Source organism: Stegostoma tigrinum, chromosome 8, assembly GCF_030684315.1.
Source record: "Stegostoma tigrinum isolate sSteTig4 chromosome 8, sSteTig4.hap1, whole genome shotgun sequence".
Lineage (NCBI taxonomy): Eukaryota > Metazoa > Chordata > Chondrichthyes > Orectolobiformes > Stegostomatidae > Stegostoma > Stegostoma tigrinum.
The window spans coordinates 49,323,819-49,347,412 of NC_081361.1; the positions used below are offsets into that span (position 1 = coordinate 49,323,819).

The 23,594-nt window shown below is 40.8% G+C and overlaps 1 protein-coding gene across 4 annotated transcripts in view; it reads left to right on the plus strand.

Annotated features, from left to right (window-relative positions):
* cachd1 (cache domain containing 1) overlaps positions 1–23,594 on the plus strand; it is a 160,095-nt gene that overhangs the window by 124,473 nt on the left and 12,028 nt on the right. For 3 of the 4 annotated variants that reach the window (XM_048539532.2, XM_048539534.1, XM_048539533.1), the window contains exons 16-26: positions 615–796; positions 2,169–2,279; positions 3,146–3,268; positions 3,653–3,752; positions 4,975–5,091; positions 6,369–6,529; positions 7,492–7,578; positions 7,806–7,922; positions 8,622–8,773; positions 14,664–14,825; positions 15,453–15,530. In XM_048539532.2, coding sequence (XP_048395489.1) covers positions 615–796; positions 2,169–2,279; positions 3,146–3,268; positions 3,653–3,752; positions 4,975–5,091; positions 6,369–6,529; positions 7,492–7,578; positions 7,806–7,922; positions 8,622–8,773; positions 14,664–14,825; positions 15,453–15,530 — 1,390 coding nt within the window. The remainder of the gene's footprint in view (positions 1–614; positions 797–2,168; positions 2,280–3,145; positions 3,269–3,652; positions 3,753–4,974; positions 5,092–6,368; positions 6,530–7,491; positions 7,579–7,805; positions 7,923–8,621; positions 8,774–14,663; positions 14,826–15,452; positions 15,531–23,594) is intronic. The other variant, XM_048539535.1, reaches the window with a different exon arrangement.

Below are 23,594 nucleotides of genomic sequence, written 5' to 3' on the forward strand. Positions count from 1 at the left end.
TTTGTTCTCAGGAACGTGCTCTCACATCTGCTCAATTTTGTGTGAACTGTTCATGCAGGCACCTTCCCTGACTTTCTCCTCTTGTTCATTTTGGGATAAAAGTTTATACATGCCCTCGTTCTCCTTATTTTATTTCTGCAATAAAAGTGCAGTTCCTTGTAGTAATTGTTTAATCTTACCTATGATCTCATTCTTGTACGTCTTACTTTCCCATGTCTGTCTTTTCTCCTTCAGTCCACATGCTTTGAGAACTCATGCCTGACCTAATCATAGTTCCTGATTAATCACACCTAATCTCCAATTCTTTTTGAACTTGGTACTATAACCCTTGACCCTTGCTAGGTTTCTGAATTTTAAAAAAATCACAACAGGAAATATATCAGGTTTGCACTTGTGTGAAATTGGGCAAATTATATTTCTCTTGCCTGGGTAAATTGGAACACTGAAATCTGCACAGAATCCTTTTTTTCAATTTACGAGGGAACTGTCTTTACAATTTTATACAGTCTGTTTAAAAGGCGTTTTAACAGGATTGATTCACAGCTTTGAAACTTCTCAGGCATATCTTTAAGAAGCCTTCTGTGTGTGTGCTTTTTTTTTCTGCCTGTGTGTAGTCCTCTGTCAGAAACGAAGTCATGGCTACCAGTCACGTAACAGATGAATGGATGTCACAAATGGAAATTGGTATCCTGAACAGTTACATTGTTCGGCGTTACATAGCAACGCCCAATGGGGTGCTCCGGATTTACCCTGGTTCTCTCATGGATAAAGCATTTGATCCCACCAGGAGACAGTGGTGAGTTTTGCAGGATCCACAGGAAGTGTTTTCCAGATTGCCTGAAAAGCAAAGTTTCTTTATTTTAAAATAAAGTGTTTGAGTGCTGCCACAGTCTACAGGGCCTGTCTTTAGACTAAAGTGATTAATGATGTTTTTTTGCATATATGTGGTTAAAGTACCTTTTTGTTGATGTTGCATCGCAGATTATTTGATTTTTAAATTCAGTAATTTCTTTGACTGCTCATATTTTCCATTTAAGAATGGAGTGGATGTGCTCCTTGTTTCTTCTGTGACTGGGGTGACCTACGTAACCGGAAAGTAGTAAAACTTTCCTTTCGTAATTGGACTATTTCATACAACAAATTGCCCTCAAAATATTTCTTTACCTACTCTGCGCACATTCTTCAGCTGCACACTGCTCCAACTCTCTAATCCCACCGAAAACTATCCTTTTCATCCTTCAAAGTGTAAATTCTTCTGCAGAATGATTCCTTTCTGGTAGCTCACTCAAACTTGTCATTCTTTAATTGTGAACGCAGGCACTGGAAGTTAGAAAGCTATTTAGCTGCAAGGGTACCTCAAGCAAGCTCCATTATTCTGATGAGGGGTTGGAATCTCTCTTCAATACTGATCAGATGAAAATCACCCACTTGCTTTTCTCTGATTTTTCTGGCCAGTCTTCCAATAGAAGATGCGGTAGAACTCCAACATAGGAAGCCTCAGAGTCATCAACGAAGTCAGTCCGCACAGAAGCGATGCTCGCGTTTTATGGTATTTGCTGCCATATCTTGGCAAGTGTTCACTAGCACACTGAAAAGCTTTAGGGCATGTTGACAACTTTTTCATTATTCTAGTGAATTGGTGCGTGAGTGACTAGATGAACGTAGATGTATAAATGGGTAGGGATTGGCTGAGGCAAGTGGTAAGGCATTAGGTAGGATTACTATTCACTAACCTACCCTGCTGTAATCTGGAGCTGGGAATACATTTTATTGCTCAGAAACACTAAGGCCAGTTATATGGCCCCTCAGTTTTTCTTGTTAATGCGTTGATAGTCAAACCAATCATACTCTGAACAAAGTGTATGGATGTGGTGCCCCGGGACTTTGTTGCTTATCTCAGCCACATCTGTTTTGGCACAGAGTTTGCACTGAGAGAGTTTACCCCTCTGCAGGGGAGGGAATGCTGAAAATGACTGGTAACATAGTGGCTCTCATTTACTTCCCTGGGAGCAGTATTAGTGGATGGCTGGAGGCTGGATGGTATGAAATAACATGCCAGAAGGAAAAAGAAATTGTTGCCCTATTTTTAAAAGGACTGAATTCTGTGCATAAAATATTGTACTGATTAAGTTTGTTTTAATCCTGTGAAATTGTACTGTTGTTTCTAGGTATCTCCATGCAATGGCTAACCCAGCTCTGATTACCTTTACTGGCCCATACCTTGATGTTGGAGGAGCAGGTTATGTGGTGACTCTCAGCCACACTATTCATTCTTCCAGGTAAACTTTAGATTTTAAATATCCATCATGGCACTAATACTATACAATCTGTTTGGTGAGCAGTGTCTTTCTAAAGATGCATAATAAACCTTTCTTTTTTGTTTAAGTGAAACAGTTTGAGATAGATCATTGAACTCAACAAAATAAAACCCTCCAGAAGCTTTATTTGAAATCCTAAGGTCTTATTTTTTAACATGATCTTCAGGAAGGTGACGTACCTTTATTTTCTCCATGAAACTAACCTGATGGGTGCTGACCAAGTTCCAATATCATCAGATGGTCCATTTAGTGTTTCTTTTTTTTTAAACAATTAACTGAGATAGCAAGAAGCTTTTTCCCAGCGTGGGGGACTCAGTTACTAGGGATCACAGTTTCAAGATGAGAGGGGAAAAGTTTAAGGGAGATATGTGTGGAAAGTTCTTTACACAGAGGGTGGTGGGTGCTTGGAATGCATTGCCAACGGAGGTGGTAGAGGTGGGCACAGTAGCATCATTTAAGATCTATCTAAACAGATACATGAATGGGCAGGGAGCAGAGGGACACAGATCCTTGGAAAATAGGCGTCAGGTTTAGATAGACGATCTGGATCGGTGCAGGCTTGGAGGTTCGAAAGGCCTGTTCCTGTGCTGTAATTTTCTTTGGTCTTTGTTCTTACATAGCAGTACCATTAGCCTTTGCTATGAGTATGGTATTTTCTATTGCATGTAGATTTCCATATAATTGTCTAAGAATGACTTGTATTAAACCTGACAAATTTCAGCTAAACAGAAATGAAATGCGGCAAAAGTAGCCCAAATGCACCTTTTGTTTTGATGGATGTTTGCGAGAAATCTGTCAAAGTATTAATGCTATTTCCTTCTCCAAAGATCGCTGTCAGCACCAGGACATGCTGTAGCTGTGATGGGTGTTGACTTTACTCTACGATACTTCTATAAGGTTCTTTTGGATTTATTACCCATCTGCAATCAAGATGGAGGCAACAAAATCAGGTAATTCCAGCATGGAGTTCTGCAAGTTAATAAGGCTTGACTTCAATAAAAAGACTACTTAAAATAATCACTTGTAATTCATCTTTATTTAGCATTGACAATGACCTTTTTTTGTTGTAGGAATGCCCGTTTACATTCACAGGCATGTACTTTTATTTTCCAGTTCAGTGATGGAGGCTGTATATTGCTTGTTCAGACTGGGACATGTTTTGTTCATGTTTCACTTTAATGTAACTTTTTAAAATGAAGATCATCTGGGTCTCTGCTTTTTTTTAAAAATTGCTCAGAACTTGCAGAAAGAAAAGCATTTTACTGTTAAATGTTAAAAGATAAGTTGTTTTAGATATTGGAAGCTCTGCTGTACATTTGTCTTTTGTTCATTAGGTGCTTTATTATGGAGGATAAAGGTTATCTCCTGGCACATCCAACGTTGATTGACCCCAAAGGACATGCTCCAGTGGAGCAACAACATATCACCCACAAGGTACTAGTTTTTTAAGCGGTTAATTTTTTAATGCATATTGGAACATCATATCAATTGCCAGTGAACCTAGTCAGTCCTTGGTCACTTTAGAGATTGGCTGACTTGGAGGGTCAGTGTTGTTCTCATAATCCTTGGGTGACACTTTTTTTTATTATTTAAAAGGAAACAGTAGATGAGTACTATTATTAAACTGTACATTTCTTCTGAAGAAGACATGAAAGAGATTTGTTTGGTCTTGATTTACGTCCAAAATAATGTGCCTGGAGCTAGAATATTGGAATGGATTGAATTTTTTGCGGTAGGCTCGATAATCCAATCCCAGAATTAGCCGGCTATAGTTTCAGATCGTTGTTGTTGATTGGTCTTAAAGAGGCCTACTGTTCAGTTGGGCTTGACATTTTCACAGTGACAACAAATAACACCATGACTTTATTCTCTAATTCACCACAGTAGCCTGTAACCAGATGCGGCTAATTTGGAATACAGCAATGACTGTTGCAAATGTATGAACAGTACATTTAAAAATTGAATAATAAACAGAGTGGTTGAATCTGTGGTCTTGGTGCTTATTTACTTGCAGACTGCTTAAATACTTTGGTTTATTTGTTGATAAAATGTTAAGACTAGAAGCAGAGCATGCGAGTGTTTTGCTTGTTATGTGTGATTTTCCTGGTTCACTTTATGGTGGTAGATTTAATAAATCTACATATGAAGCTCATCTATCTGTGTTGTATGTCATCAGCATTACATTAAACTTAGTTCATAAACTTCAACACAGTGCCTGCACAGCCACACTTGTAGCTAGTCAGTACTTTATTTTGAATAACACTGTTCCAGCTGATACAGTGGTCCTCTGTGGGCAAATGGTGAAAGCCATACCAATGTAATATAGTGATAAGCTGTGTGGTTTTAAGCAGTTCAGATCCAGAAATATCCCTGTGGATAATTGGAACCAATCATTTGAAAAACCAGCAGTTTGATTTGGGTTCTTCACATTGCATATTTCAAGCAAACAATGCTTGGAAATTCCTTGGCGGTGGGGGGGCGGGGGGCAGGGTGAGGTGGGACGTGTGACAGATGATTGAATAGGGTGAGGTGCATTGGGTTGTGATTCCAAGAGGTAGCTATTTCCTTGCTGTTAGAAATATGACATTGTAGTTGTCCCAGTATAATTTTATGACAAAATCCAAGCTAATTGTTTTTCCATTATTTTTCATGCCAGGAACCGCTTGTGGCTAATGACATTCTAAACCATCCAAATTTTGTGAAGAAAAACCTTTGCAACAGCTTCAGTGACCGGACAGTGCAACGATTCTACAAGTTTAACACCAGCATTGTAGTAAGTCAGCTTTTAAAGTCTGTCTGTTAGAAATAGGACCAAATGGAGAACTGTTTCCGTAGATTAGTTTAACCATTTGATCACTATCCATGAAAATGAACTGAGACTGCGAACTGCGGCTGAAAAAGGTTTGTTAAAATCTTCAAAATTAGGTTGTTTAATGACTTTTTGAAAATACTTATTTTGCAGCGCAGCCAGGGTTTTCTATCTTAATGGGATATTTTAGATCCTCTTCTCTTTCACTTACACTGTTCATTTCCCCTCAAGATTTCATAGAACTGCACCTGGATTAACTTTTCTCCCCTTGTTCTTATGCCACAATAATAGGTGATGGGGCACCCTTCTCGTCTGATACATGGGCTTTCCTCCTACAGTCATGCCAATTAAATCAGGAACTCCAATTTGGTGGGCAATGAAGCCTAGGCATATCAGCCAGAAACTGGATTGTGCCATGTAATTGCACCCAGCGCCAGTAAGATGGGAGAGCAGCTAAACTGCAAAGCAGTGGGATTTCCACCCCTCACTTTGGAGAAAGTCCTACCTTCAGAAGCTGCTGGAAAGATTGTTGAGCTGCTAGCAGTGTCAGAGCTCAATCATAGGCTCAGTCAGGTTTTTCTCATGTCTGAAACGCCTTCATTGTACTACAGATTAGTACGGTTCAGAGGGTGGCTGTTCACCCCATTTCAGTCTGTAGTAGTTTTTTCAAAAAGCAGCCCTGTCCGCATCTTGCATTTTTTTTTTGAAGATTCATCCAATTGCTGTTTTGACAGCTGCTATTGAATTTATATCCAACACCCTATCAGACAGGCAGTGCATTGCAAATCCTACCAACTGATTAGGTAGCGTCTGCTTTTTATTTTAAGTTTGATGCTATCATCACTTTTTAGATGACCATGGCTGTGTGTTTGACGGTTGCGGCCCTTTAGAATTTTTCTTTCTCGTAACTAGTGTGTATTCTAAAATAGCTCCTTGAATGCCTGTCCCTGCGTCTCTATTGAACTATCTTTTAACTTAATTTGCCAGTCTGATTTAGCTAGCTCTGCTTTTGTGGCCTCACAGTTACCCTTACCTAAGTTTAAAATATGAAGCTTTGTCCCACTCTTCTCCTTAATTCAATTGTGTTGTAATTGTCGTTACAGTCATTATCGGGTTGTTAGTTCAGTTGTGTTGCACAAGAACTGGTCAACCTGGCCAACTCTTTCTGTGCTGTTGGAAGAATTTAATTGATTATGGTAAGCTTTCGGTATCTTCATGTTATTTTGTACTACTTTTGATAGGGTGATTTGACCAACCTTGTCCATGGTAGCCATTGTTCAAAATACCGATTAACGAGGATTCCTGGCACCAATGCATTTCTTGGAATTGTTAATGAAACATGTGATGCACTTGCTTTCTGTGCCTGCAGTATGGTGGACAGACTTTGCCTGAACTGTCACAGGTCAGTGATGTGCTCCTCGATAGAATGATGCAATGAAGGGTACAACATTACACAAAACATAGCAGTTAATAAATTATAACTAGTGTTCAGTAAGTCCTATGATACAAACATATGCCTCCTGTTGTTTTCAGCTATGACATTCTTGCTGGTAACAAATACATACGTTTAAGAGTTCAATGTAATAAATTTTAAAATTCTGGAAGTGCATTTTTTTTGGTTCTGACACCTGTCTCTGTAGAAACACTGGTGATGAGGTTTTCGTGGGTGTGAGCATTGAAGTCTTAATAAAAGTGATGAGACAGAAATTCTTCAGGGCATTTAGAACATCCACATACTGCCGGCATCAGCTGTCAGATATCTGACTGATGTAAGAATTCTTAGTGAATTTCTACAGTCACAACTCAAAAGTACTTTTGGGAATTGAGCGATAGACAGGAGGTGCACCCAATTTCTGCTATCTGGATGTTTTCACATGCTAAATGACTTGGAAATCTGGATTCCAGCTCCACCGTAAACTGCACAAATTGTGGCTCAAATGCAAATGCACTACAGTACCTTTCTTGGCAACTAGACTTGGATCTATTGGATTTTCCTACTTTTAATGCCTAAAATCCCATATGCTTAGAGACCACCCTCTCTGATTTCTTGATCGGTCTCCATAAACTTCTAAGAGCAATAATGAATATTATAAATTTTCATGCCTCTAAGATTAGAGTGCTACAATACATTGGGTCATAACTATAGAAATAGTGCCCAACAAGTTGAGATCTCTCTCTGAGCCGACCTTTTGATCAGGATGAGCAACATGCCATTTTGAGGGTGAGAAGGAAGGAGAGGTGCATGGTACTTGATTTTTCAGTAATATATCTGTTCAGAAAAATATTGTTGAGAACCTGAGAATTTTGTTCTCTTGCAATGAATTTTTATTTGTAGTTAATAAGCAGTATCTTGTTTTTGTTCAGGATGGAACAGAATGAGTGCGAGTGCCCTTGTGAATGCCCCCTGGAGGTGAATGAATGTACTGGCAACTTGACCAATGCTGAAAGCAGGCAAGACACATCACAATTTTTCTTGAAAGTGCAATTGTAATATAATTGAGTCGTTGCATGATTTGCCAATGTACCGTACTGCTACTGAGATTTGAGAATACTTCCTTAGCAGGAAATCAACGCTTTGAGAGATCAGGGAGAGATATGATACGCTGAATAATTTTTTGAAGTAAATATATCAGCAAATGCTGCTATATAAGTAATGGACTTTTTGTTAATTAAAATAGAAATCCTAGTTGTGAAGTACATCAGGAGCCACTGACCCTTGCTGCCTTTGACCCCAGTCTACAGGAAAGCCTCCCTCAGTGCATTAACACCAGATGCAGCCAAAGGACATCGAGCGGGTAATGTTACAATGTCAAAATCCCTGAGCCTGAGATGTGTGAGACAATATCTTTTAATTTTTGACAGAAGTTGCAAGAGATTGGATTGGTTGTTTTATCCTTGACCGTGACATCATTTGAAATCTGGGAATCATTTTCGAATTAAATGGAACTGCAGTGAATCAAGATTTTTTTTTTTCTTTCTTACCTTTTGTCTTTTGGTAAATTTAAATGTTTTCTTGTTTTAAATTGAGTCTGATTTTTGGACAAGTTACTGACTCTTATGAAAGCAAAAATAGCACCAGTAGCAAATGATGGCGTATAAATCTGTACTGCTCCTATAAAAGTCGAGAAACTGCTGATGACGATGCTATCAAATAACCAAGCTGCCATTGCTCTTAAAATAAAGCATCAACTATCCTCAAACAATTGGGTAATGCTGCCACGGCTTCCAGATTGAATTAATGCTAATGTGGGCTGTGAAATGTGAAAAATTAGCAAGGTTTCCTTCTGCTTGGTCCCCTGTGAACTTTTCTGGAAGATGCGTTGACAGTGGTGGAGGATAAAATTAGCTCAATTCTTTTACTCCCACCATCAATCTGCTTAGAGGTACTCAACTGTGTCAGGCTCACCCAGGGGAGTTATCAGGGCAATTTGGTGTTTTTGAACCCATTAGTTAGCAAGAATCATTAAAGACTGATCTCTTTCTTTGTATTTCAGAGATTGTTTTGGCGTTTTGGATTGTGAATGGTGTATGGTGGATAGTGATGGAAAAACGCATCTGGCTGAACCATATTGTGCTTCCCAGAAAGAATGCTTTGGAGGAATTGTGGGAGCCAAGAGCCCATATATAGACGACATGCCTGCTCTGGGTAAGCACTTCATAGGGCATGAGCATTAGGTTTGGAACAGGAAGGATCTGTACCACTGGGATGATCTCCATCTGAACTAATCTGGAACCAGTGTTCTTGTGAAAAGGTTAAATATGGTGATCACTAGGACCTTAAACAGGTGAATTGAGGGGAGGGAAGGAAAGGGGAAAATGACAGGAAGTATAATAGTAAATAGAAAAAGGAAAGCAGCAGGTTAACGTGTGCAGGAGGATTGAACTATATCGAACTTTATGAAAGAAGTTAAAAGGAAGGAAAACTCAGGAGATATCATTAATGGAGATGTTAGAATACAAAAAGAAGGTATAAAAACTAGCCTAAAGGCACTTTACCAAATGCTCGTAGCATTTGAAACAAGGCAGATGAGTTAATGGCACAAATCATCGCCACTGAGTATGATGTAGTGGCTATTGTGGAGACATGGTTGCAGGATGGTCACGACTAGGAATTAAATATTCAGGGGTATCAGACACTGCAGAAGGACAGACAGGAAGGTAAGGGAGGTGGTGTTGCTCTGGTATTTAAGGATGACATCTTTATAGGTTCTATGGAGAATACGGTTGAATCCATTTGAGTGAAAGTTAGAATTTCTGAGGAGAAAATGTCACTGACAGGCGTAGTCGATAGGCCCACCAAATAATAACATCACGTTGGGGCGGGCAATAAACAAAGAAATAATGAATGCCTGTAAAAATGGTATGGCAATTATCGTGGGGTATTTTCATCTACATGTCGATTACTCGAACCAGGTTGGTTTAGTCAGCCTTGAGGAGGAGTTCATTGAATGTACCCACAATAGTTTTCCTGAACAGAATGTAACGGAACCAACGAGGGAGGAACCTTATCCTAGATTTGGTCCTGTGTAATGCAACAGGAGGAATTAATGATCGCATATTTAGGGATCCTTTTGGAAGGAGCGATCACAGTTGATTGAATTTAGAATACAGATGGAAAGTGAGAAGATAAAATCGAATACTGGGGTCCTGTGCTTAAACAAAGGAGACTACGATAGGATGAGGGATGAGTCGGAAGCGAAGACTTTATGGTGGGACAGTTGAGGACTTTCAAAGCAATTTATCAAAGTGCTCAGCAGATGTATATACCAGTGAAAAGGAAGGCCTGTAGGAAGAGAGGTAATCAGTGGATGCCTAGGGAAATGGGATGCTATCAAATTGAAAGATAAGGCATACAAAGTGGCAAAGACCATTAGGAAACTAGATGATTGGAAAGGTTTTTAAAGATCAGCAGAAAGTCATAAAAAAGCAATAAAGAAAAGGAAGCGAGATTATGAGTAAACTAGCTCATAACTTAAAGACAGATTGCAAAAGTTTCTATAAATATATAAAGTGAAAAAGAGTAGCTAAGGTAAGCGTTGGTCCTTTAGAGGATGAGAAGGGGTATTTAATAATGAGAAATGAGGAAATAGCTGAGGCATTGAACAAGTGTTTTATGTCATTTGTCACAGTGGAGAACACAAATAACATGCCAGTAATTGATGTCAAGGAGACCAAGGTAGGTGAGGACCTAGAAATGATCATTATCACAGAAGAGGTAGTGTTGAGCAAGCTAATGGACCTAAATGTAGCCAAGTCTCCTGGCCCTGACAGAATGCATCCCAGAGTACTAGAAGAGATGGTGGGAGAAATAGCAAATGCACTTGTGCTAATTTTCCAAAATTTGCTGGATTCTGGGGCAGATTGGAAAACAGCCAATGTGACACCACTATTTAAAAAAGGAGATGGAGAATTATAGGCTGGTTAGTTTAACCTCTGTAGTGAGAAGGATGCTTGAATCTATCAGCAGGGAAGAAATAGCAAGATATCTTGATAGAAATTGTCCTGTTGAGCAGACGCAGCATGAGTTCATGATAGGCAAGTCATGTTTGGCTAATTTACTGGCATTCTATGAAGACATTACGAGTGCTGTGAGAATGGGATGTATCTAGATTGTCAAAAGGCATTCGACAAGGTACCGCACAAAAGGCTGCTGCATAATATAAAGGTGCACAGCGTTACAGGCAATGTATTAGTTAACTAATCCTCTATCCATGCTAATAGGAAGGGAAGCGTGGGGATAAATGAGTGCTTTTCTGGTTGGTGATCAGTGACTACTGGTGTCCCTCAGGGATCAGTGTTAGGACTGTAATTGTTTATAATTTACATAGATGAGTTGGAGTTGGGAACCTCGTGTAGTGTAGTTTGCAGATGACACTAAGATGAGTGGGCGAATGATGTTGACATGTGTGACGTCATCCATTTTGTTACGAATAATAGTAAAAAGGATTATCATTTGAACAGTAAAAAATTGCAGCATGCTGCTATGCAGTGGGACCAGGGTGTCCTCGTGCATTATTTGCAGTAGGTTGGTTTGCAGTTGCAACAGGTAGTTAAGAAGGCAAATGGAATTTTTTCCTTCATTGCTAGAAGGATTTAGTTTAAAAGCAGGGAAGTTATGTTACAGCTGTATAGGGTGCTGGTAAGGCCATACCTGGAAAACTCTGTGCAGTTTTGGTCTCCTTACTTGGTAAAGGATGTACTGGCACTGGAGGGGGTGCAGAGCAGATTCACTGGGTTGATTCCAGAGTTGGGAGGGTTAGCATTTGAGGAGAGATTGAGTAGACGAGGATTATATTCATTGGAATTTAGGAGACTGGGGGCTGATCTTATAGAACATATGAAATTATGAATGGAATAGATGAGGTGGAAGCAGGGAGGATGTTTTCCGTGGCAGATGAAACAAGAACAAGAGGGCATAGCCTCAGAATGAAGGGGAGCAGATTGGGACTGAGCTGAGGATGAACTTCTTCGCCCAAAGGGTTATGAATCTGTGGAATTCCCTTCCTAGTGAAGTGGTTGAGTCTTCCTCCTTGAATGTTTTTAGAGCTAAGCTTATTTTTGAACTGTAAAGGAATTAAGGGTTATGGTCAGAGGGTGGATAAGTGAAGCTGAGGCCATGAAAAGACCAGCCACAATCTTATTGAAAGGCAGAGTGGACTTGATGGGCCAGATGGCCTGCTCCTGCTCCTGGTTCTTACTATGCATTGAGCTATAAGAATGGTCAAATGGTGTAAGAAACAGAACACAATTACTCACTTATTTTATGAATTGTTGACCATCTTTGAAATAACCAGTCAAATCTGTAGGAATGTTATCCCATTACTTCTAGGCCAATATGAAGGTATCCAAAAAAGCAAGTAACACTGAATACTAACATTCCGATAATAATTGATGTCTGGTTTTTCAGGAATTAGACTGTCCATTGAAAAGAGGGGCATTTCATTTATGGGAGAACAGTTATCCCATTGTGACTTTGATGGGACAGGTTCCCTGAACTAATTACTGTAGTTTAAAACCGAAGTGTCACATAGTTTATTCTGTTGAATCCAGTTGCAATTGAGACTGTTTGGTTTTAATACATGCACATGCTTCACATGTTGGCTTGCACAGATTCTTCCTTTCAAATAAAATAGGTTATTAAAATGTTCAATTAATTAAATACACCTTTAAAACTTTTCACCTTTCTTAACATGAAAATGGTCGTATCCCTGTTATTGTTTCTTTTCCTTAACTCACTTGTAAGGCTACATTTTGTTATGGAACCCAATTTGCTGGCAATCATGTTTTCTAGGCTATGTAAGTAATTGGTGAGCTGTTTCAGCCTGGAGTGTAGCGCATCCCAGTTGACATATGTACAACTTTTTAATCTTGGCTGAAACCCTTGTTCTTTCCAGCAAGTAAAGCCCATTTCTTGATATTGCATGGTACAAGTGCTATTCTCACCAGGATTTAAAATTTATCTTGTAATTCTGAACAGAGGTAATTGGCAGAGTTTGTTTCCTGTTTAGGCACCCTACTCGGGGAGATTAAGCTATCACTTCACGTCCAAGTGGAGTGCAGAATGGGAATCTGCAGTCTTGATAGGATGAGGTTGTTCATAAGCTCCCAAGGTTTACTACAAACAGAGCCATTCAAACCTTTAAACAAATTCCAGATCCATCAGGCAACACAATTCAAAGCCAACGATATAACTTGGCTAAGCTAATTCACCTGTCTCCACTGTAGCATTGGAATCTGCCTCCTCCAACATTACGCCCAAACCTGACTCGAATGGAATGCCACAGTCAGCTGGAGTGCTGGAGAAAATTAGCCTTTCGTGTCTTTCAACCAGGGTCAAAAAAGTCAAATCCAGCCTATCTGTCTAAAGATGTGGTGCAGTGATACACCTGACAGTATCACCTCTTTGGGACCTTGAGATCCTCCTGGTTATACTCATTACTTTATTCCAATTATGTGGTGAAAATGCACTTTGCCACCCAGCTAATGTGGACATTCTAGCATCTAATTCTGCCCTAAAAAATATCTCATTTGCTCTAGCTAAATCATAGGAAAAACAAAATTATAAATCTGATAATTGCTGCTGCCCACCACCAACAGGATATTCACAACACTCCACGTCAAGAGAAAGCTCAAAGCCAAAATCTACCAAACATTGATCTAGCAATAAGCACAGCAACAGACTATCATTTTGCATGATTAACCCACGGGACAGGCTGTAGACTAGTTTATAATGTTTACTTGCTATTGGCCAGATACTCTGGACCTTCCTTATGCCTAAAGTGCAACAAATGAATGTTTTTGTTTATTTAAGCTGGTTTAACATTGGTGATTTCAATTTCTTTTATTACTCTGTTCTCAAAAAGAAGTCAGTCCTTAACAGCAAAAAGTTCCACAATCACCAGCCACCCTCCTATGTTACTGTTAAGTGACCATGAGCTGGATTTTTGTTTGCCCATGAGGGTGAGGATGAGTGTGGGCATACTTTAAAAACAGCATCTCAGATGGCCTCAGGCGTCAGCTCTCCAACACTTTCTTGGCATGTTTTAAAGGGAGGCTGGGGTTGGAGAGAGCAGACACCCTCTGACCCTCTTCATAGCAGGTTAACTGAAGAGCTTGCTGAAGGTCTGGGGAGGGACGTAATCAACTTTTCAAAGGTAAGAAAAGAAAGGGTGAACAATCATATGACACCTAACTTCACAACAGTCATGCAATCCTAACCCTAAGCCTGTCAAAGGAACTGTCATTTATTATAATTGCTGATTTAACATCTTGCAGTAGAAGTGTAGTCACTTGCACTCCTGTAGTGATACATTGCTACCATTGCTTGAGCAGAGTGAATTAAGTAGCGCTAGAGTAGAGTTTGAGGCTGTTGTCCCTGTGCTTTCCTTACTGCTCCATTCTTCAAGGCAATAGCAAGCCAAGATATAGTTGCCATCTTCCATTGAAACTCCTGTTCCAGGAAGAGCTCCTGTCTCCATGGAGCACCCAGCACTGCCACCTTGGCACTGAACCTGCCTTTGACCAAATTAGGGCCTTTGTGCTTTTAAGCCATAGTCCACCATTGATACTGTTTCAACGTGATCTGGACATCTGGCTCCTAAGCCTGGTTTAAAATACAACCATATATTTCAGTGAACCTCAACAGCATCTATCAAATCCTTTTCACAGCCAGGGGAGCTGCCAGCTGCCAGTCAGGACTCTGCTCAATACTACTCCATCCACAGTGAAAGCTTGCGAGCCTGACTGCATTCTTCAGTCTGAAGATCACTAATCCCATCTCCATCCCTTTTTGTTGTAGTGGACAAAATGCTAGAACGCTTGGGTGTCACTTCTTCTTAAATGCCCCTAGCATTGTTTTGTGTTCTTGTGACATAAGGCCTGAGATAATCTCTTGGGAAATGGACTATCATTAACTGAACCAGTGTTGGATTCAAGTTAAGTGGAGTGTTATTTCAAAGCTGTTGTGTGAGCCTACACTTTTGTACAGATATTGAGTCAAACAATCTGTTCATAACTTATCACATTTCTAATTTTAGGAGATGAGGTCATAGCACTGAACATGATCAAAAGTGCCCCAGTTGGACCTGTGGCTGGTGGGATCATGGGGTGCATCATGGTGCTTGTTCTGGCTGTGTATGCTTACCGACACCAGATCCATCGGAGGAGTCACCAGCACATGTCCCCCCTTGCTGCGCAAGGTAAGGACAGTAACTGGGATTTTTTCTAGGTTTTCGAAGAAAATGTGTTTATGATAGAAAGCTGCAGGAAGTGGCAACCTCTAGAGAATATAGTCTGATATGTGTAAACTTCAGCTAGGAATGTTTGATATGATGGATGAAATGATTTTTGCTAGAGAGGAAGAAACAGGCTTATCCTAGCTTATGAAACCCAAGTAACCAAAAAGTAGTAGAATTTTCCATCCATCATCATTAAGGAATGTTGGAATTCAGTTGTTTCCTGGTGGTAATGGTACTACCTGGTAAGCCAATGAATCACCCGGAACAAGAGATTTATGAGCTGACTGTTAGCAAGGTTAGAGCAATGGGAAAGCAGTGCTGTTGCTTAGTGTTGCAATAAGGTTGTCTGGTTGTTCACTTGGACTATCTCCATGAATTCTTCCATTTCATTGTTTGTGTTACAGTATCTCCAACACCCTTCAGATTTGGCACAGGTCCCAGAATGGGTTCAATGTGGCAAAACAATTTGCTAGCTGAAAGCAGTCCTAATCTCCTTGTAAATAGAAGGAAAAATATTGATAGGAAAATTTTTCATGAAAATATACTAATATAAATGGTAATTTCCATCTGAATTTTCTTTTAAAACAGAAATGTCTGTGCGAATGTCCAACCTAGAAAATGATCGAGACGAGAGAGATGAAGATAGTCACGAAGACCGAGGCATCAGTAAGTGCTAGTAATGGTTGTGAGGATAAGGGAAAAAATTTGATTTCTTAAAACCTTTTCGATTTTCAGTGAAAGGGCATCAAGACCAAGGATCCTTTTCATGTTTTTAGATCTGGCTGCAACTTTCAAAATCGTGACAGTACTGGGGTGTAGCCAACAGTGAGAAACTGGCCCTGCTTGTACAAGGATCAAGAATGAGGGGCAGAGATTTAAAATGATTTACAAATGAAGCAAATGTGATGTGAGAAGCAAGTATTTTCATGAGTGGTTAGGGTGTGGAATGCACTGCCTGGAAGTGTGGTGGAGGGAGGATCAATTGAGGCATTCAGAAGGACATTGCACATTGGATGATGATTTGGATAGAAGCGAGGGTATGTGAAAAAGCCAGGAAAATGGCAGTAGGTTATGATGCTCATTTGGAGAGCGGGTGCAGATACAGTGGGCGGAATGGTCTCCTTCTGCGCCATAACGTTTGTGATTCTGTGTTTTGCAGGCAGTGCAGCAAAAATATTCAGTCACAAGATGAAAGGGCCCTACTCACTGCTTCTGAAGACTGTCCTACCCATTAGGATACTGAGCCGTAACAATAGAAAGGTCCAAGGTTCTGTACCTGATCAGAGCTGATTCAATTTTATTCAGCTGAGATTCTTGGGGAAGCCTTGGCCACCTTAGGAAAGGGTGTTAAAAGAGAAATTAAGAACCCTTGCACGGAAGTGACCAGACTCGGTTATGTTTAGTGATACATTTTCTGATCTCAGCTGTGCTAGTGTTAGTGCAATTGAGCTCCATTTCTCACTAAATACCAGCTGGAAAATCTGTGCTAATGGACCCAGATTTGGAGTAATAATGCTGAGTCTCAACTATCACAGCTCAGGTACACTTAGTAAATCAGCCTGCAACTTCCAGCATCCGTACAGGTACAGTTAAATCCAGAAATCAGACATTTGCTGTCTGGTTTACCTTTATGCCCCACAAGTTTTGCTGTGCTGGTATCTCATTGAGAGACATGGCATTCACAGACACAAAACATATCAGTAAATGTTAGAGATCGTGCATTCAAGTATGAATGAATTTTTAATACTTCTTTAATTCTTATTACCAAGCAATTTTTGACAGTAAAAATTTGCTTTTAGAAATGTGGACTCTTATTCCTGATTTTAATTTTTACTATCTGTAAATTTAATTTTATTTACTTTTCGATCCATCTCATCTCTTTCACTTAATCCCATTTTTCTTCCTTGTTATTTGACTTTTAGAAATGAGTTTGCATGGTATGAAATATTCTAATATACACTTCCTGGTTTAGACTCTCCACATCTCAAATGTTAAGTCTTATGCGATGGATAGACATGCTGTTGTCTTCCATGTCCACACAGATGCTCGATGTCTTGTAGATGCAGTTGCCTTGAAATAGATCTCTAATAGTTGCCACACAGTGCTCACACTTAGCTGTGACTATAATGGACAGTGAGCATCACTTCTTTGTCATTGACAATAAAATCTGGGCCTAAATTGTGTTTTTGATTTCTCGAAATCAGTGCTTCTTAAACGAAAGGGCCAGATAAATGACTCTAAAACAGCGATCTTTCCCAATAAAGCGGTTATTACTGAAATACACAACCTATGTCGTACTTCCTCACATCTTTGAAAACCTAACTTTTAAAAGTAATTCCCAAAGGAGATGAATGCAGGGCATGGTTGGGAACATGGGGCTGGGATCTTGTAGCAATTAGAGAGATGTGGTTTGGAAATATGGAAACATAGAAGAATGGCGGAGCAGGAGGAGGCTATTTGGCCCTTTTAAGCCTGCTCCACCATTCTTTACGATCGTAGCTGATCATCCAATTCAATAGCCTAATGCTGTTTTCTTCGCATAATTTTTAATCCCATTTGCCCCTAGCGCTATATCTAGTCACGTCTTGAATGCATTCAATGTTGTGGTATCAACTACTTCCTGTGATAATGAATTCCACAGGCTCACCACTCTTTGGGTGAAGAAATATTTCCTCATCTCCATCCTAAATGGTCTACCCCAAATCATCATACTGTGACCTCTGGTTCTGGGCGCACCCACCATCAGGAATATCCTCCCTGGATCTGCCCTGTCCAGTCCTGTTAGAATTTTATAAGTCCCTGAGATCCCACGCCTCTCCCCACCCCGATTCATCTGAACTCCAGAGAAAACAATCCCAACCTTGTCAATCTCTCCTCATACCCGTCATCCCCGAAATTGAGCCTGGTGAACCTTCACTGCATTCCCTTGAGAGCCAGTGCATCCTTCCTTGGAAAAGGAGACAAAAACTGTGCACAATATTTCACGTGTGGTTTCACCAAGTCCCTGTACAACTGCAACGTCCCATCCCTGCTTCTGTTCTCAACCTCTCACAATGAAGGCCAACATACCATTTGCCTCCTTTACTGCCTGCTGCACCTGCATGCTTGCCTTCAGTGACTGGTGCACAAGGACACCCAGCTCCTGCTACACAGTCCCCTCCCCCAGTTTGCAACTGTTCAGGTAGTAACCTGTCTTCTTGTTTTTGCTTCCAAATTATACTGCATCTGACTTGCCTACTCCCTCAACCTGTCCAGATCATGCTGAAGGATCACTGCATCCTTTTCATAGTTCACCCTCCTACCCAACTTGGTATCATCTGCAAAACTTTGAGATGTTACATTTTGTTCCCATATCCGAATCATTAATAAATGTTGCAAATAGCCGGGCTCTTCGCACCAATCCCAGTGGCACCCCACTACTTACTGCCTGCCAATTTGAAAAGGACCCACTAATTCCTACTCTTTGTTTACTCTCTGCCAACTAGTTTCCTATCCATCTCAATACACTTCCCCCAATCTCATACGCTTTAATCTTGCACATTCATCTCTCATGTGGGACTTTGTCAAATGCTTTCTGAAAGTCCAAATATTCTATATCTAGTGGCTCCTTCTTGTCGACTCTACTAGTTACATCTTCATAGAATTCCAATAGATTTGTCAAGCATGATTTTCCCTTCATAAATCCATGCTAACTCTGTCTGATTCCACTGTTTTCTAATTGGTCTGTGATAAAATCCTTGACAATGGATTTGAGAACTTTCCCCACTTCCAATGTTAGGCTGACCAGTCTATAATTTCCTATTTTCTCTCTACCTCCCTTTTTGAACATTGCAGTGACATCAGCTATCCTCGAGGGACAGTTTCAGAGTCTGAAGATGACCAGCCATGTACCCACTATTTCTAGAGCTACTTCCTTACGTGCTCTGGCCTATCAGGCCCTGGGGACTTATCTGCCTTCAATTCCATCAATTTTCCCAGCATTTATCTAATATTGACTTCCCCCAATTCTTCCCTCTCATCAAATCTTGCATTCTCCAACATTTCTGGTAATGGATTTGTGTTCTCGTTTGCGAAGACAGAACTAAAGTATATATTCAGTTGCTCAGCCATTTCTTGACCCCTCTTATACATTTCCCCAGTTTCTGTCTGTAGGGAACCTACATTTGTCTTCAACAATGTCTTTCTGTCTACATACCAATAGAAACTCTTTACTGTCAGTCTCTATGTTCCCTGCAAGTTTACTTACGTACTCTATTTAGAACATAAACCAAAGCAGCGCAGAACAGGCCCTTCGGCCCTTGATGTTGTGCCAACCCGTGAACTAATCTAAGCCCATCCCCCTACACTATCCTATCATCATCCATATGCTTATCCAAGGACTGTTTAAATGCCCCTAATGTGGCTGAGTTAACTACGTTGCCAGGTGGGGTGTTCCACACCCTTACCACTCTGAGTAAAGAACCTGCCTCTGACATCTGTCTTAAATCTATCACCCCTCAATTTGTAGCTATGCTCCCTCGTACAAGCTGACATCATCATCCTCAGAAAAAGACACTCACTGTTCACCCTATCTAATCCTCTGATCATCTTGTATGTCCCTATTAAATCCCCTCAGCCGCCTTCTCTCCAATGAGAACAGACCCAAGTCCCTCAACCTTTCTTCATAAGGCCTTCACTCCAGACCTGGCAACATCCTGGTAAAGGGGATAAATCTCCTCTGCACCTTTTCCGATGCTTCCACATCCTTCCTCTAAGGGGCGACCAGAACTGCATGCAGTATTCCAAGTGAGGCCGCACTAGCGTTTTGAGTTTTGTACAGTTGCAGCATGACATCACAGCTCCGAAACTCAATCCCTCTACCAATAAAACCTAACACACTGTAAGCCTTCTTAACAGCACTATGAACCTGGGTGGCAACTTTCAGGGATCTATGTACATGGACACCAAGATCCCTCTGCACATCTACACTACCAAGAATCTTTCCATTGACCCAGTATTCTGCCTTCCTATTATTCTTCCCAAAGTGAACCACCTCACATTTATCCGCATTGAACTCCATTTGCCACCTTTCAGCCCAATTCTGCAGTTTATCCAAGTCTCCCTGCAACCTGCAATATTCTTCCACACTGTCCACCACTTCACCAACTTTAGTGTCATCTGCAAACATACTAACCCATCCACCTATGCCTGCGTCCAAGTCATTCCTAAAAATGACAAACAGCAGTGATCGAAAACAGATCCTTGAGGCACACGACTAGTAACTGGACTCCCGACTGAATATTTTCCATCAACCATCACTTGTTGCCTTCTTACGGAAAGTCATTTTCTGATCCAAACTGCTAAATCTCCCTCAATCCCATGCCTCTGTATTTTCTCCTATAGCCTAGCATGTGGAACCTTATCAAAGGCTTTACTGAAGTCCATGTACATCACGTCAACTGCCCTACCCTCATCCACATGCTCCTCAAAAAACTGAGGTATGTGAGACACGACCTGCCTTTGACGAATCCGTGTTGACTATCTCCAATTGACGAATCTCTATTTTCCCCTTCTTAATCAATTCCTTGGTTGTCCTTTGTTGAATTCTAAACTGCTCCCAATCCTCATATTTATAATTTTTCTCGGTCAATCTGTATGCTTCTTCTTTGGATCAGATACAATCTCTTATTCCTTTTAAGAGCCATGGATTGGCCCTCTTACCCATTTTGCTTTTGCAACAGACAGGAATAAACAGCTGTTGCAGCTCCCCCATGCATTCCTTGAATGTTTGCCACTGCCTATCCACTGTCACCCCTCTAAGTAATTGTCCCCAGTCTATCAAGGCCAACTCACGCCTCATACCCTTGTAGTTTCTTTTTATTAAGGTTCAGCACCCTTATCTCCAAATCAATAATCTCACCCTCCATCTTGGTAGAATTTGTTTTTATCATGTTATGCTCACTCTTCCCCAAGTGGTCTCTCACAGCTAGGTTGAAAATGATTCCTTCTCATTACACAGCAACTCCGTGTAAGATGGCCTGCTGTCTAGGTGGTCCCTCCACTATTATTGTGAAAACCATCCCATATACACTCCACAAGTTCCTCCTCTTGGCTTTGTGGCTAATTTGATTTGCCCAGTCTATGTGCGGATTAAAATCACCCATGATCACTGATATTCACTTATCACATGCATCTCTAATTTCTTGTTTAATGCCATTCTCAGCATCTCTACTGCTGTTTGCAGGTCTGTGTATGACACACAGTATAGTTTCTTGCCCTTGGTATTTCTCAACTCTACCCATACAGACTCAACATTATCAGTGCTCAATCCTTTCTCACTGCTGTGTTAATTTCCTCTTTAACCAGCAATGCCAACTCATCAGTTTTTCCAATTTGCCTGTCTTGCCTAAATACTAAATACCCTGGGACATTCTGATCCCATCCCTGTCTCTGTAACCCCAATTATATCATGCCTGTTTACATCTATCTGATTAGTTCATCCGCTTTATTGCAGATGCTCCGTGTATTAAGCCATAAGGCAGGATTGTCCAGGACTGGCAGCTTAATGTTGCAGGGTATAGTTGCTGTAGGAAGGTTAGAAAGGGGGTGGGGGGGTGCAAGAGTGGTGTTTTTGATTAGGTATAACATTTGGAGCAGCACAGTGGCTCAGTGGTTAGCACTGTTGCCTCACCCTGCCTGGGACCTGTGTTCGATCCCACCCTCGGGAAACTGTCTGTGTGGAGTTTGCACGTTCTCCCCGTGTCTGCGTGGGTTTCCTCTGGGTGCTCCAGTTTCCTCCCACAGAGATGTGCAGGCTAGATGGATTGGCCATGCTAAATTGCTCATAGTGTTCAGGGATGTGTAGATTAAGTGGGATTCAGGGTGACAGGTCTGGGTGGATGCCTTGTTGGGCTGAAGGGCGTATTTCCACACAATAAGGATTCTATGATTCTACGATGGCTGGACTTGGGGATACTTTGGGAATATGGCCAGGCAAGTTATTTAGTTGGAACTGAGAAATAAGAAATGGATGATGACCTTATAGGCATTGCATTATAGAACCCCCAGTGGTCAGTGGAAAGTTGAGAGACAAATTTGTAAGGAGATTTCAGTTATCTGTAAGAAAAGTAGGGTGGTTATGGTAAGGAATTATAACTTTCCAAACATATACGATGGTAGTCCCAGTCTTAAGGGCTTGGATGGAGAGAAATTTAAGGGTGTACAAGAAACTTTTCTGATTCAGAATGTGGATGAACCTACAAGAGAAGATGTAATACCTGACCCACTCTTGGGAAATAAGGTAGGCCAGGCGACTGAGGTGTCAGTGCGGGAGCACTGTGGGGCCAGAGACCATAATTCTATTAGTTTTAAAATAGTAATGGAGAAGGATCCACCAGATCTAAAAGTTAAAGTTCTAATTTGGAGAAAGGCCACTTCTGACAGTATTAGGCAAGAAATATCAAAAGTTGATGGGGGGGGTGAATATTTACAGGTAAAGGGAGAGCTGGAAAATGGGAAGCATTCAAAAATGAGATGAGAGTCCAGAGACAATATGTTCCTGAAGGTCAAGGCTGGTAGGTGGAAGGAATGTTAGATGACTAGAGAAATTGAGGTTTTGGTCAAGAATAAGAAGGGAGTATGTGTCAAGTATAGATAGCAGTAATCAAGTGAATCCCTTGAAGAGTATAAAGGCAGTAGGAGTATACTTTGGAGAGAAATCAGGTGAGTACAAAGGGGACACGAGATAGCTTTGGCAAGTAGGGTTAAGGAAAATCCACCGGGATTCTACAAATCCATTAAGTATATAAAATTATGGAGAGGCTAAGGCTGTTAGAGGTCAACAAGGCCACCTATGTGGGGAACTGCAGAAGATGGGGAGACACTAAATGAGTATTTTATATCCAGTGCTTATTGTGGAAAAGGATGTGGAAGATATTGAATATGGGAAAATAAATAGTGACATCTTGAGAAACGTCCATATTATACATGAAGATGTGCTGGGATCCCTGGGACTTAATCAGGTGTACCCTAGAACTCTGTGGGAATCTAGAGAAGTGATTCCTGGGCTCTTCGCCAAGATATCTGTATCACCAATAGCCACGGGTGTAGTGCTGGAAGACTGAAGGTTGACTGACGTGGTGCCACTATTTAAGAAAGGTTGTAAGGAAAACCCAGGGATCTATAGACCAGTGAGCCTGATATCAATGGTGGGCATGTTGGAAGGAATCCTGCGGGACAGGTTTTATTTGGAAAGGCAAGGACTGATTAGAGATAGTCAGCATGGCTTTGTGGATGGGAAATCATGTCTCACTAAATTAATTGAGTTTTTTTGAAGAAGTAACAAAGAGAATTGACGAGGGTAGTGCAGTGAATGTGATCTATATGGACTTCATTTAAGGCATTTGATAAGGTTCCTTATGGCAGACTGGTTAACAAGTTTAGATCACATGAAGTACAGAGAGAACTAGCCATTTGGATGCAGAACTGGCTCAAAGGAAGAAGACCAAGGATGATGGTGGAGGGTTGCTTTCAGACTAGAGGCCTATGACCAGTGGTGTGCCACAAGTATCAGTGATGGGTCCACTGTCTTTTGTCATTTATAAAAATGATTTGGATGTGAGTTTACGAGATATGGTTAGTAAATTTGCAGATGACACCCACATTGGAGGTTGTAGTGGACAGCGAAGAAGGTTACATAAGAGTATAACAGGATCTTAATCGGATGGGCCAATGGACTGAGGAGTGGCAAAT